Source organism: Grampus griseus (assembly GCF_964374135.1).
Source record: "Grampus griseus genome assembly, chromosome: 6".
NCBI classification, from domain to species: domain Eukaryota; kingdom Metazoa; phylum Chordata; class Mammalia; order Artiodactyla; family Delphinidae; genus Grampus; species Grampus griseus.
In genome coordinates, this window is record NC_139000.1 from 88,541,137 (window position 1) to 88,556,035 (window position 14,899).

General features: G+C 40.3%; 1 protein-coding gene across 1 annotated transcript in view; it reads right to left on the bottom strand.

Annotated features, from left to right (window-relative positions):
• Nucleotides 1–284: 284 nt before the first annotated feature.
• Nucleotides 285–14,899, bottom strand: part of FAM120A (family with sequence similarity 120 member A) — a gene marked incomplete at its 5' end in the record, with an annotated part of 104,459 nt that continues 89,844 nt past the window's right edge. Inside the window, 6 exons of the mRNA XM_082655967.1 lie at nt 285–2,196; nt 8,404–8,500; nt 8,973–9,114; nt 11,439–11,576; nt 12,149–12,332; nt 14,088–14,297. Of these exons, the coding sequence (XP_082512093.1) occupies nt 1,885–2,196; nt 8,404–8,500; nt 8,973–9,114; nt 11,439–11,576; nt 12,149–12,332; nt 14,088–14,297 (1,083 nt within the window). The 3' untranslated portion in view covers nt 285–1,884. The remainder of the gene's footprint in view (nt 2,197–8,403; nt 8,501–8,972; nt 9,115–11,438; nt 11,577–12,148; nt 12,333–14,087; nt 14,298–14,899) is intronic.

Sequence of the window (14,899 nt, forward strand, 5' to 3'; positions counted from 1 at the left end):
GATCAAATGTATTTCTTCCTTGGGCTTTTTTTTTTTAATTAAATTTCTATTTCTAAAAGCCTGCTCTATTAGAGAATGTCTTTTTTGTAACTATGAAATTCAGACATCAGCATAACTTGCATTTTGACCACATATGTTTCTTTAGAGCTAGAAACCTGGAATTACCTGCAATGGGCAAAATATTTCTAAATTTTGGTTGACTAAGCTCTTCAGTAGCTGTCTCAATTTGAATTAAACCTTAGTAAAATGTATGTTTTTACAAGGAATTTAAAAGCCGTACCATCTTTATACTAAAAGAATAAAGATTTTTATTAAGCATTGTAAGTTGCATTCAATAGCCTTCAGATACACCACACCACAACCCATCTACAATCAGTCAAACCCAACAGCAGTTCATTCTTGCACAATCCATGAGTTAGGGCAAAACTCCCTTCAACTTACAGTAAGATCCTACTCAGGTCTTGCGGGCAGGGATTGGGGAATTACATCTCATTTCTGATCACTAATGTGTGATGAAGAGCATCAGGAGAATTATATGAAAACGAATAAGAAGTGATTCTGATTTCAAAGTACATTGTTTGGAAACATTAACAAAAACATCAAAATGATATAAGTATACCTGCTTCTACTAAATTCTTGATGGGAAAGTTCTCAAGAACAAGCAATTTGTTTCCTGCTACAGAAGGGGGGGTTGTTTTTTTTTGTTTTTTTTTTTTAAAGATCAAAGGGATTTTTTTTGTTTTTCACAGAATTTCATATTTTGCTAATATGAAGGCATAAAACAGCAACAAAGAACAATAATGCATACAGCAGTGAATACACCAGGGTAATGTTGATATTCGAAACAGCTAGATAATTTGGGGGGTTTTAGAATAAATGCAACAGAGGTCAATAATCACAAAATTTTAAGGTTAGAGCAAGATCAGTCAATGACTAAACAGAGTTAACATCTTTTATAGGACTATTACTGATTATTAGCATTTTTGTTTTGCAAATGGGCACATACTGGTAAGAATGGAAGAAAGGACAATAACATGCATAATATTAACTACACACTTTAAAAATTATGAACCATGCAGAAGTTTAGCTCAAGTAGTAGCACTAATGGTCTACGTCCGATTCAAAACCACATAGTTCATTGATCACAGATGCATGGTATTAAGTCACGAAAAGTTTCAGAACACAGTGTGTTGATTTTGAAAGGTCATTTGCATCTTCTATGATTTCAACTTTATCTCCATTTAACTTGCTTGTAAAGTATGTATGATGTACTGTATATTTAAAATCAGCAGAACGGCAATATTACTCTATAGTTTTTTTAGTTTTGATAGTTGCACTTTTTTTTAACACAAAAGAACCACATCAACAGTGATGAAATTTAAGTAAGAAAGAAAAACTGTGGTTGTGCCTAATTTCTTTCATAATCATAAAATCAAAGCCTTAGACAAAGCTTTCTTGTGAACAGTAATGCAAAATCAAAGATAATGGCATACATATGGTGCCAAATGCTAAAAATGATATTTTAAGCTATATATACTTAAAGACTGCCAAAATTTGTTTTCTTTATAGTTCAAGAAACACAGCTATAGGCTTTTGTCATTAACCAGTTTAAACTTTGTGTGTACTTCATTTTAAGTGTGGGAGTCAAATGCTCTTCATTTTCTTTCTCTCTTTTTGTTTTATTGTAGCATTTTGACTACAACTGGTTAAAACTAAAAATGTGTTGTTTAAATCTCTGATATCAAAGAGGGATCCGAATTTCCAAAGTCCTCATTTTTCTCTTACGGAAAGGAAAAAATGTACATAACTGTAGGCTCTCTTTCTCTCCAGATATTCCTAAATCCTTACCCTTCCAGCATCCTTCACCCTCTATAAAAAATAAGTTTACTCTTCTTTCTTTAAGACAGCTGCCTCCAGAGCATCAGCTCTACGGCAAGCACTGTCTGTACTTAGTGCATTTAAGTGAGGATTTGTATTGCACGTCTTAGAGTCATTGTTCAAGGCACTTTCCGAGTGGCTGGGGGCCCTGGTGTCGCCCGCGCTCCCATTCATCTGGGGAGCCGGCTTCTCCTCAGCCACCGCTCCGTTTTCAGCCAGGGACCCGTCTGAAGACACAGCGGAGGATTTAGATTCCCCGGATCTCGACTTCAGTTCTTTGGCCACTTCTTCTGCTGAAGCAGCATAAGGAGGCTTGCCCTATTTAAAATGAAGCACAGCAAGCGATAAGGCAGTTTTTGATAAACAGCGGGTGAGAGGAGACACCAGTTGAGGCCTGATGACACTCACTGCAGATTTAAGAACAGAACACAGCGAGTGCATGGCTGTATCTCTCATTGTTAGGTACTCTCTACCCTATGCATTTTATACTGTGTATACTCTCTATACATTCTATTACGTACTCTATATCCTCCATAATCTATATTCTCTAAACTCTACATATTCTATTGTATACTCTATATACGCTCTACATTCTATTATATACTCTATGCACTCTATTCTCTATATATTCTATTATATACTCTATACATTCTCTATACAGTTGACCCTTGAACAACATGCATTTGAACTGCGCGAGTCCGCCATTATGCGGTTTTTTTCAATAAACACATACTACAGTACTACATGATCCACAGGTGGTTGAATCTGCGGATGTGGAACTGTGGATATGGAGGAGGGCTGACTGTAAAGTTATATGTGGGGCTTCCCTGGTGGCGCAGTAGTTGAGAGTCCGCCTGCCGATGCAGGGGACACGGATTCGTGCCCCGTCCGGGAAGATCCCACATGCCGCGGAGCAGCTGGGCCCGTGAGCCATGGCCGCTGAGCCTGCGCGTCTGGAGCCTGTGCTCCGCAACGGGAGAGGCCACAGCAGTGAGAGGCCCGCGTACCACAAAAAAAAAAAAAAAAAAGTTATATGTGGATTTTCAACTGCGCAGAGAGTCGGCATTGTCCAAGGGTCAACTGTACTCTCTATACTTTACAGTCTATATACACTCTATAATCTATCCACTCTCTACATTCTATTTTATATGCTATCCATTCTATCATCTAAATTTTCTATACTCTAAACATTCTATTATATACTCTATCCACTCTGTAGTCTATATACAGGGTGGAACTGGAGGTACCTATCACCCTTGCTTTAGAGACACCCTCTTGTACACCACAGGTAATCATGTTCCCCATTTGGGCTCAGTTTTACACAGTGTCTTCTCATTTTAGTTTTCAATCCTATAGTTCAGAAACACTCATGTAAACTTTTCTAGAAGTCAATACTACTGTCATTCTCTTGGAACCTTGAGAAACATAATTAATATAAAAATATAGGAGGGCCAAGAAGCGGAGAAAAATAATACTGAAGACCTCAAGTACATGCTTTCAAATCTCAAAACCCTCACTCTCTCGAGGATAAGTCCATTTGCCAGACTAAACACACACTTGTGGCAGAGTATTGCCAGTGGTGATTAAGCAGTTCCCCCATGGGTGCCTGCTACAGGAAATGTGCTGAGGCGCCTGCTTATTAGGGAACCTCCCTATAGTTATGAAGGATGCAGGAAGACTAAGAAGGAAAGCCAGCCTGTACCTGCTTGGAAACAGACACTCCCTCTCTCTACAGCTAATTCTTCCCATAAGCCTAGGCCACTGCAAGGGGTCCTCCACCACTATATGCATCACAAGCATGGGGCAGCACTGCCTCCTGTCCCACTGACATATCGTATCAGCACTGGCCCCATCAGGATGGCAACAACAGAGAAAGGAAGGCCAGAGACTCTTAGGAAACAAGCTGCCCTTCATCATCTGTCCTTCTCAAGGTGCAAGAATACTTTCACTTAAAAACGAGCAACAGGAAGTACCAAGGAATCCACACATTATGGCAATAAAAGATGGAACAACATCCCTAAGGACAATGAAATACATCAGAAAGGCATGTCAATAAAAGACCAAGACTGCTTCCTTTGATTTTAAAACAGGCTGTGACAGGACAGGATGAGGAAGAGGAGCACAGATTAAACCAGGAAAAGCCATAAAGTGAGGCGAAAAACTTTGGGAAGAATTTAAAATAAAGAAAAAATAATTCCAGAAATGAACACTAAACTAGAAGAAACAACACCAAATAAACATCATAGTACCTGAAGGTGAAAGAACAAAATTTTTAAAATCAGAGAGATGAAGAAAGGGAAATGCAGATCAAAACCACAATGAGACACCATTTCATACCCACTAGGATGGCCAAACTCAACAACAGATAGTAGCAAGTATTGACGTGCATGTAGAGAATTGGAATCCTCATACATTGCTGATAGGAATGGAAAATGGTGCAGCCATTTTGAAAAGTTTTGCAGTTCCTCAAATGCTTAAACACAGAGTTACCATATGACCCAGAAATTCACTCCTACATGCATACTGAAGAGAAGTGAAAATGTGTAGTTAACAGTTAACAGTACTCTTATATACTTGAAAGTTGTTAACAGTAGTTAACAACACTCTTATAGTTAACAGTACTCATATATTTGAAAGTTGCTAAAAGAGTATATCTTAAAAGATATACTCATCACAAGATATACTCATCACTTAAAAGATTTCTCATCACAAGAAGAAATTTGTAATTATGTGTGGTGATGGATGTTAACTAGACTTATTTTGCAATAAACACAAATATCGAATCATTATGCTGTACACATGAAACTTAATACAATATTATGTGTCAATTACATCTCAATAAAACCGGGGGGGGGGGAACCCAAACTTGTACATATATGTTCATAGCAGCATTATTCATAATAGTCAAAAAGTGGAAACAATCTAAATGTCCATCAGCTGATGAACAAGTAAACAAAATGTAGTGCATCTATATAATGAAGCATCACTCAGCAGTAATACAGAATGAAGTCCTGGTATGGGGCACAACGTGTGCATTTACATGCAATGTACGGAGAGCAACTCTAGGCAGAAAGCAGATCCACCAGAGACTATGGGGGTGGGGTGTATGACTGCTCATGAATAAGGGGTTTCTTTTGGGGTGATGAATGTTCTGGAATTAACGGTGATTGCATATGACCTTAGGAAGAGACTGAACTGTACACTTTAAACAGGTGAATTGTATAGTATATGAGTTACATCTCAAAAGAGAAAGGAAGAGACGAAAAGGAATCAAGAGTATGCCAAACACCGAAGACAGACCCAGAAGGTCTAGTACGACAGGAGCACCAGAGATGAAAACAAAGCAAAGCAAAAGAACTGAAATGAAAAACTAGTAGTTCAAGAAAATTTTCTCACATAAACAAATTTGAAATTGCATTTGGAAAGAAAGCATTGCATACTGAGTGCATTGACCAAGAATGACCAGCAGCAGGGCATGTCACTAAACTTTGATGGAAAAACGAAAACAATTTAGGCATTTAGCCAAAACAGCAAATGACTTCAAAGGGAAAGACAATTCAATTATTATTAGTCTTTAACAGCAAAGCTTTATAACAGAAGAAAATCAAATAATGTGTAAGTCACTTGAGAAGATGTGAACCAATATTTCTAATTGCTAGGAAAATAAACTGTTTTCAAATTAAACACTGTTTTCCTAAGTCTTCCCTAGGAACCCACTAAAGAAAGAGCCTTAGAGGGACAAAATGGACCAGCAGACTCAAGGCTGGTGGGGCACGGGACACAGTTATCTACAAACCCTGGACAAATGTGGCTGAAAGGAGTATACTTTGGACAATGCAGACAATAGTAGCGAAGCTGTTTTTCAAAACTGTGAGGATGACAGGGGAAAATGGGGGAAGCATATACCAACATTTTCTTTTAATTGTTCCCAGTGACTGTGCTGGTGATGGAAGAATTAGCTATTCCTAGCAGACTGTGTATGCAATGTGGGATGAAGTAAATAATGAGTTACGGGATGTTCTAATTTAATCATCCTCTGGGTTCTTAGGAACCAAGATTCTCAGAAGGGAAGAAAAGACATACTGATATAAACAGTAAAGGTTAAGTCAAATTCCTAAAATCCTAAATTTGAATTAGAAGAGTCAGTTTAATTAGGGAGGAAAAAAGCAGCAGATTACATGTATATATGTTTGCGTGTGCATAGTATATGTGAGTGTGCATGTGTACACCTTTTCCCTCTAGCTCTGTTCATAGGAAAAGCCTAGAAATGGTGATTTGGTGTAGAAAAAAGAAAAGAGATGTAACAGAACTGAGACTAAATAAAAGCCTATAGTCCTCAGTTTGAACTGGAAACATCAGTGTGAATTCATGAGAATCATACCTTTAAAAAATACAATAAAAAGGCACATCGGTTGTGTGTGTGTTTACATATATAAAGAAACAGGACTCTGTGTGTCTATGTACACAGAACACTAGGAACAATGACTGACCCTATGGCAGCCAGGGTCCATCGGTGCTCCTACTTGAAATGCCATTTCTCACTAAAGAAACTGAGAAACTAAGAGAAACGACTGTCACTGGTCTGCTGGGCTGGGTGATACACCAGACAGGAAGCTACTGAAGACCAGAGGTCACAGCAAAGGGCCCAGTGGCCAAGGATGGGTGAGGTGAGCTACAAAAAACCATGTGTTGACCTAGTTCCTGTAAGGGCTATAATACTCAGGCACCAAAACCAGAAAGCAATGGGAAGCATCTTTTTATAAAAATACCCCAATAAATAAAGAAAAAGAAATGACCGAATGAGAATATCTTCATTTTGCAATCTGCAGTATATGAACAGATTAACAGGTCCTAACATAAAAACAGATAAGCAGACATGAAAGCACACACTACAGTCTTGCCACAGGGACAAACCGAAGTCCGATGCACCATCCAGACCCAGCTACCAGCGGGCAAGAAAGGTCAGAGCCACATGGGAAACAGCACCATGAGTATGAGTGTGCACTCGGCAAAAGCCAGAAGTCTGTAGGTGAAATAACCTGGGTTGTCCTTCAATAGATAAATGAAGGAAAAGAAAGTGCGGGAGGGAAGCCTGCTGATTCAGAGAGACTTAGAAGACATAGCAAACTATAAGAAAATGAACACAATTCAACATCAGTGTCTAGGAATGCACACGTGAGTGATAAAACCAGAAAGAGACAAGGGAGAAATAACTGAGTGTGAAACTCCAGGGTTGTAGTTATTTTGTGCAGAGGGAGGCAGGGGGTTAGTGTTGGGATTGGGCCCGTGAGGGGCTCTTGATATGGCTGGGAAAATGCTATTCATCACACAGGTGATGGCTACATGGCTATTTGACTTATAACTGATGAAGCTATATTTGTGTGTCTCTGTGGTTTCTGGTATCTCGGTTTTACATTAAAAATAAAAGTGCTTAAGCAACATAGGGACACATATGCCCCACTACCAGCTTAGGAAAGGCCCCTGTATCCACCATGTATGACCATAACATACAACCAGAGGCATTTTTATAGGACGAGCTCTGGAGAACCAGTAAGAATGAAGTTCTCCTCCCTCTTGTAAACCAGTCGAGAGGCCGAGAGTGCCTCTAGCTCAAAAGGGCATTTTGGTGAAGGCTGAGGAAGGTCAGGGTGGGGCTACAGGAGAGCCAGAACGAGCTGAGTACCTCCCCCTTGCTGGATGCTGTGCTACGAAGAGGGGCTGCCTAGGCCTGCTTTCAGGAAAGAGACTGCCTCTGCACTTGACTTGCTTGATGTATTTCATCAAAACAGAAGCTACCAAGACACTAAGATCACCTGGCAAAGGCAGAAGTTTTATTTTCTCTCGGCCAAGTAAGTTTCCAAATATGGGTTATTAATAAATGAGTCACAAGAGTGTACTCCTCTTAATGTTTACAAGGATGCTATGGGAAAAAACTGTGTACTTTGACTAAATGCCGTAATTCAGTAAATGAGACAACATAATACATTGTTAGGGCTGATTGGTGTTTTTAAAAGATTGTTCTCAAGGGAAGTTCATCAGAATCCAAGTCCTAAAATGGGATATCCAAAGCGGCAGTTCTAGCTCTTTCATGAAGACAGATGTGATTTATTTTCTCATGAGCTGATCCTTTCAGGGAAGAGCTAGTCAAGATGGTCCAGGAGGAGAAAAAGATGCACTGTTCCAGGATTTAAAGTCACAATTTTCTTTTAAATCCTAAATGTGATTTACCTACATAATGTTTTATAATATAAACAGCATTAATAGCTCCTGGATTATTCTCAGCTAAATGCCTATGTACAGCATGTGAACACGAGATCATGCTCTCTTTACCACAAATGATGATAAAATGATCTGGGTCTGAGGGAATGTACATTTGGTAAGCACCATGTGCCGCTATTGTGTTAGCTCAATAGCTACAGAAACATTCCGACACCCCTCCTGTCTGGACACAGGCACTGAAACACTGGCCTGGGACGATCAGGCCCTCAGGAGTGAACCGGCACTAGCACTATGTTGTGTTATTACCTGAATCGCACCCTGGTTTTTATAGCCTCTGCCATAGTACCTTCCACCTCTTCCAAATGTTCTGATCACTGGAGTGGAAATAACTCCTCTTGGACGCCTAAACACATAAAAGAGGACAAAAACAAACAGACTTGAATCTGTTACAGATAACATTTAAACATCTAAAATCATATCAAATGGATTTAAAGGTGTCTAGTCTACGCTACAGGAAGCACAAACTTTATTAAATCATGGTCACACCAAAGATTTAGTCCAAGTAATCAATCTTATTTTTTTGGTACATATCCAGTGTATTCACTTTTCAAAATAATGCACTTCAAAAATGTTCTTTTCTTAAAAAACATTAAAAAATGGTTAACTGAGTAATTTTGGGATAATTATTTAATAATGGTTTAAATAATTACATAATGCTATATATAATGGAATCCTATACAACCACTAAGAATGATGTTAAAGAAGAATGTATTTAATGATGTAAAAATGTTCCTAGTAAACTCATGATTAAAGTAACAAGTAAGAGGCTGTTTTTTTAAGCTTATACAAATAAATTTTCATTGTTCAGAACTTACCCTCTTGCTGGTCCTCCAACAGAAACTACCTGTAGGGGGAAAGGCCCACGGCCTCCACGGCCCCGTCTGCTCCCAGCCCAGTGGCCAACCACGGTGCCAGCTATTTCTAGCTTCCCTCCCTGAGAAGGTATAGGTTGGATTCCTGCACAAAAGTAGATGAAAAAACATCTTTACAATCACAGGACTAACAAAGAGAAATAAGCAAGCAGTTTCTTTTCAAATGTGGTTTCCATTTCATATGAAGCCCCTTTCTCTTGCTTTGTGAAGACTTGTTTATTATGTGAACTATCTATGTGCACAAGTTTGATTTTAATGGTTTTATTTTTAAGCTGTTGTTAAAAATACACCTGAAAGTAAGACAACTGTGTTGGCTATTTAAAGAACCCGTGACAACTGAAATAGGTTACAACTGCAAAATGAGCATGGCTGTTAGGTAGAAATAGATCCAATAAAGCATTGGGTGCCTATGGCACACCTCCTATATTACCAAGATGGAAATCTGCAAACTCAGAATGTCTTTCTCTTTGAGTAACTACTTACAAGTTTACTACCTTAACTAAGCATTACAGAAATTAATCAGTAAAGCTAGCCTGTTACTTCTTATTGCATTATTAAACGATAATTTCCTTAGGCAGGGTTACAAATATTCATTGTATTCACTAACTTCTATTAACTACTGGTAGCCTGCATATTCTAAGGTTTTCTGACTTACCTAAGAAAATCCTCAAACAATTAGTTGGTACCAAAATTTCTGATAAAAACAAAACAAAACAGAACCTCAAGCATCTTCTTTTCTGGCACATGGAATGGATTATAATAAATTCTCCATCATCTTGGTATTAGCCATGATGATTAACAGCCAGGTCGCGCTGTTCAACAAAATCTACAAGCCTTACATTTTCTAGTGGCCGCGTTAAAAAAGTACAAAGAAACACATGAAATAAATATGAGTGATGTATATTTTAGGGAGTTCCCTGGCAGTCCAGTGGTTAAGACTCTGCGCTCCCAATGCAGGGGGCATGGGTTCGATCCCTGGTCGGGGAACTGAGATGCCGCATGCCACACGGTGCAGCCAAAAAAAAAAAGGATATTTTATTTAACCCAATATACCCAAATTAACATTAATTTCAACATGTAAGCAATATAAAAAACAACTACGAATGAGACATTTTGCATTCTTTTTTCTGTATTAAGTCTGTAAAATTAGATGTGTGCTTAGGACACAGCTCAGTTCGGATGAGCCACAGTTCAAGTGCTCGAGAGCCACGTGTGGCCAGTGGCTACTATACTGGACAGCACAGATCCGGATTCCAGACACAATTTGGTGGAAGTTAAGAAGCAGGCTCCTCTTGTCATTTCAGACTAAAAAACCACTTCTGACCAAACAATGTTCATAGTCAGAACTCCCCCCTCCTGCCCTCCCTGCCACCACAGTATTTTATCACAACTGCAGGCCAGCATAAGTTTCCAGGTAAGGGTTGCAAGAAGCTGAAGCTGATTGTGAAGCAGAGAACACACGTTACTGTGCACTGCACGATGCGCAGTAACAGGAGGAAAAGCACCCTGGACAGCCGGGAGAACTCAGGGGAGGCAGGAGAGGGGCATGCAGTAGGAGAGGAGAAGTGGCTCCTACAGCTACAGAGAGAGGGCAGCATTCATCTGTAAGAGTCTTACTGCTACAAAAGATGTCTCTAGGTAGCTTCTGTAAGTATGCAAGTAACTGAGCTGGAAAAATATTCCCGGTCAAGAAAGGCTTGCCTATCCTAAAAGTTCTTCAAAATTGTATTTGAGTAATCCTGTAATGTAGACTTGATAGCCATGTTTAGATCTGCAGTCCCAAAATGTGGGATTTATGACAAAGTCACAAGTCATGGGCTTCAAAGTACAGCAAAATCACAAGATAGTATTTCCAGACTAAATGTTAAGACTTTTTCTCTCCCTCACAAGCTTAATACAAATAAGAAGAGAAGCAATGCGAATTTAAAATAGACTATTTATATATCTGATGTTAGATCTTTCTTTAAAAATGTTTCTATGAAACAAACTGCGATCAAGTTTTTTATGCCAAGAATTGTACAATGCCCTTAGAATCTTCTAAACAAGCATCATCCTCTTTACCCAGAGGGGGCTGTTAGGGAATACGACAGGAAAAAAACATCACTGGGTATTACTGGGCAGCCTGTTCTAACACAGGAGACAATGGTTAGGGGGCCAGGTGCACAGAAGAAGGGCTGTGTGTGGACACACACTGGCCCCTCTGGAAGGCAGAGATGGGCCACAGCAAAGCTGCTGCAGAGACCTGGGGGCAGGCAGAGGCTGGGAGAAGAGCAGCAGTGAATGCCAGAGTGGGGACCTATCAGGAAGGATATGGTGCTGGAGTCAGGACAGACGAGGAGGAAGAAGAGTCAGAAGAAGCGGGAAGCTGCTGGCGGACAGAAGCTCTAGGAGGAGGTGTGGCATAATTACCGCCCTGTGACTTGCTAGTCCTGCTGCTGTCACTGCCTGAGAAGGCTCCGCAGTGTCCTGCTGCTGTCGCCACGCGGAAGGCACGGTAAGCGCCTGTCGCTACAGTTTCCCCATAGGGGCCTCCAAAGCCACAGACTCCTGTGGGACCCGGGTGGAGAGAGATGGGAGAAGCCATGAGGAACTGGGTTCAGGGAGAGCCACCAGTGGGCTTTCAGGCAGAGTAACCCCCATGTCCTTCAGCTGCCAGGGAGGAGACTCCTGACCCCTCCTGTCACCAACAACACTGAAATGTCGCCTTGCCTGCTCTTGGAGGAGCCTCTGGGGACCGAACACTATTGCTGTGGGCTCTGCCACAGACTTGGGAGGTGGCCTTAGTGGAGGAGAGCTCCACTGACCCCACACGTGAGAAAATCTTAAATCACAAACGTGAGCAGAGTTTTCAGCTACACTGACCAATTTTAAAATCTTATCTCTGCTATTAATAGCTTTTGTAGTTCCCGCTCCCTTTCCCATACATAATCTCTTCCGGGATCAAGTTTGCTCCTCTCTAATGTGAAGAGATGTTGCTGCCAACTTCATAACTAAGCCTGTCAATTATTTACAAGGTCTCAACACAGCAAGATATTGCCCGCTAAGAAGGCCTGCACGCTGGACGTGCGTCTGTCTCCCCACTCTAGCAAGTCCCTACATACAGTGGTGGACACACTCACCTGCAAAGCCCCGCCCTCGGCCCTGTGCTGGTGGGACGGGCCCGAAGTGCCGTGGGTACACGGAGGTGGGGTAGAAAGGCAGCGCCGCTGGCGGTGGGAAGGGGAGCGGGTGGCTCTGCCGGGAGAAGTTCAGCCCTTCCAGGATGCTCTGCCGCATCTTTTCTACCTTGGCGGCTTGCTCGGCCTGGAAGTCAAGGACTGGCATGTGAAAACTTCACTCACAAGGTTTCAATTGAATTGGAAAGAACAGGAAAGAAATGAGACATGCTGACCACTGTGCCATGCCTACTTATTTACCCATAAATAACACAGTCACAATCTGCTCAGTGATACTTGTTTACAGAATGCAAACATGACCCCAAAAGCAAAAATGCAAAAAAAAAGATTAACAGATACCTCTTCATCTCATAATCTTAATCTCATAAAACAGGAATTTAAATTTCTACTTTCTCAGCATATCTTCAGGTGAGAACCATTTACTATAAAGTTTATTAACTGAAAATGAATTTGGTTCTCAAAATCAATGAGTAAGTCCAGACAGATCATGCTCACAGCCTTCCTTCCACTTGTGGACCAGGGGGTAGATGATGCCTAGTTCACATCTTTAAAATGTACTTTCCTATCAATTTAATTTTAGGTCAGGTATTTACTGTATTTTACAGAGAAGGAACTGAGGCACAGAGTGATAGATGCTTTTTAAGGGAAGCCTAGAGCTCTTTGAGACTGGACAGGACAACAGCCCAATTGATCTGTCTGTGGGGCTGTCTGTGAGATGACTGTTCAGTCACCTGCACAAATGTGGACAATACAACTTGTGTATGTCAAATTCCACTGTGAAAAAACATCAGAAACATTCAACTTGAGTGTCTTTTGTTAATAAATACACAAATATGTACACCAGCAACCAATCTGTAATCAGAGAAATTGAAAATCTGCTTACTCTGTAAATCTGTCTTTAGACTGAGCTTGACTAAAGCAGCACGTGGGAGAATGCATGTTTTGTAGTCTAAGGTTAAAAAGCTTGCAGCACATGTGAGCTTCTTTTATACAAAGGGACAAGATAACCTCATAACCTACTTCACTTTATTTTTAAATCAGGATTTTTAAAAAGTACAGTCAATCCTCATTATTCATGAGTTCCACATCTGCACACTTACCCACTTGCTAAAATTTATTTGTAACCTCAAAATCAATACTCCTGGCATTTTCATAGTCATTTGAAGACATTTGCTAAGTGGGATAAAGTTTGAGTTGCCACCTGAGCTTGAAGAAGACACAGCATTGCCTTCGTGTTTCAGCTTTTATACTGTAAACATGTGTCCTGTTCACTGTCTCCTTAGTGCCACACTTTTCGTGTTTTTGTGAATGATTTTGCTGTTTCAAACGGCCCCAAGAGCAGTGCTGAGTACTGACTAGTGTTCCCAAGTGCTAGGCTGTGATGTACCTTACAGAGAAAATGCACGTGTTAGTTAAATGAGCTTTGGTGAGGCTGAGTTATAGTGCTGTCGGCCATAAATTCAATGTGAGTGGATTAACAATATATATGCATTAAGAAGTATTTAAACAGAAACACATGTAAAACAAGGTTACATATTGACTGGTTGATGAAGATGATGTGACGGGAGGCTTGCAGGAACCTAACTGTATATTTCCCCTAAGAGCAAAGGTTCAGTATTTGCTAATTCAGTGTTCAAGGCGAATATATAGAATATAATTACCGTGAATAATGAGAACCAAGTGTATATCCTGAGCTGGGCACTAAACTGGCATTTGGTTACACACTGGGCTGGGCCCAATCTAAATCAAATTCCTGTCGCACAGGCTTGTTACAAATTCGGTAGGAAAGACGACAGATTAGCCAGTGAGCGTTATTTCATTCTGGCTGGAGGTGGCCACCTGCTCCTCCCTGCCCCACCCAGCCTGCTTTCTTGCAACTGACCTGACCATCACAGAGGTCGATGAGTGGGGTCTTTTCCCGGCTTGCTTTGAGGAGTTTGGACTGGAAGAGCTTCCCATCAAAATACATCCAAGGACAGCAGTGTTCCCAGGGCACTGGCTGGCCACACGCGTCGTTCGCAAACAGGGCCATGTCCACGCCACTCATGAAGAGAGCTGACAGCTGAATGCCGCGGGGGTCGAGGTTCTCAATCTTTAAATGGAAAAGAGTGATTTCTATGGAGTAAGAATACTACAGTATCCAATTCTTACAACGTCTGACTACAACTCTCCACAGGTAATGAGCACATTCCTCAACCAAATGCCCCCTAAGCAGCCCTATCACTACCTTACAGTGTCTTAACACTGACTTGTCTGAACAGAAAGACTTACATTATTTAACAAATTTAAATTTAAGAGACTGTTTGATAAACACACTGAAATATTTCAATTTGGAATTTGTAAAGAGTTACACAAGTATCAAGTAATACTGTATTTAAGGTGGACACATGACAAAGTAACAAATTATTAATAGTCTCCTTAGAAGTTAAGAAGCCCACAATTCATTTACGAAATAAAATTTTACACTGAAGATTCTAAACACTGGTAATATATTAACAGAAATGTTGTAAAAAGGAATACTCTATTAAGATTCTGCATTTTTCAAGCAGTTATCTTAAAAAATTACTTGGTATAATTTCATTCTTAAGTTTGTATTTTATGTTTACATTATTTTATATGTTAATGTTTTAGATAGCAACTTATTAATGAGACTGTCAAAATGTTTTAGGAGAAATGGATAGCTTATAAATGAAA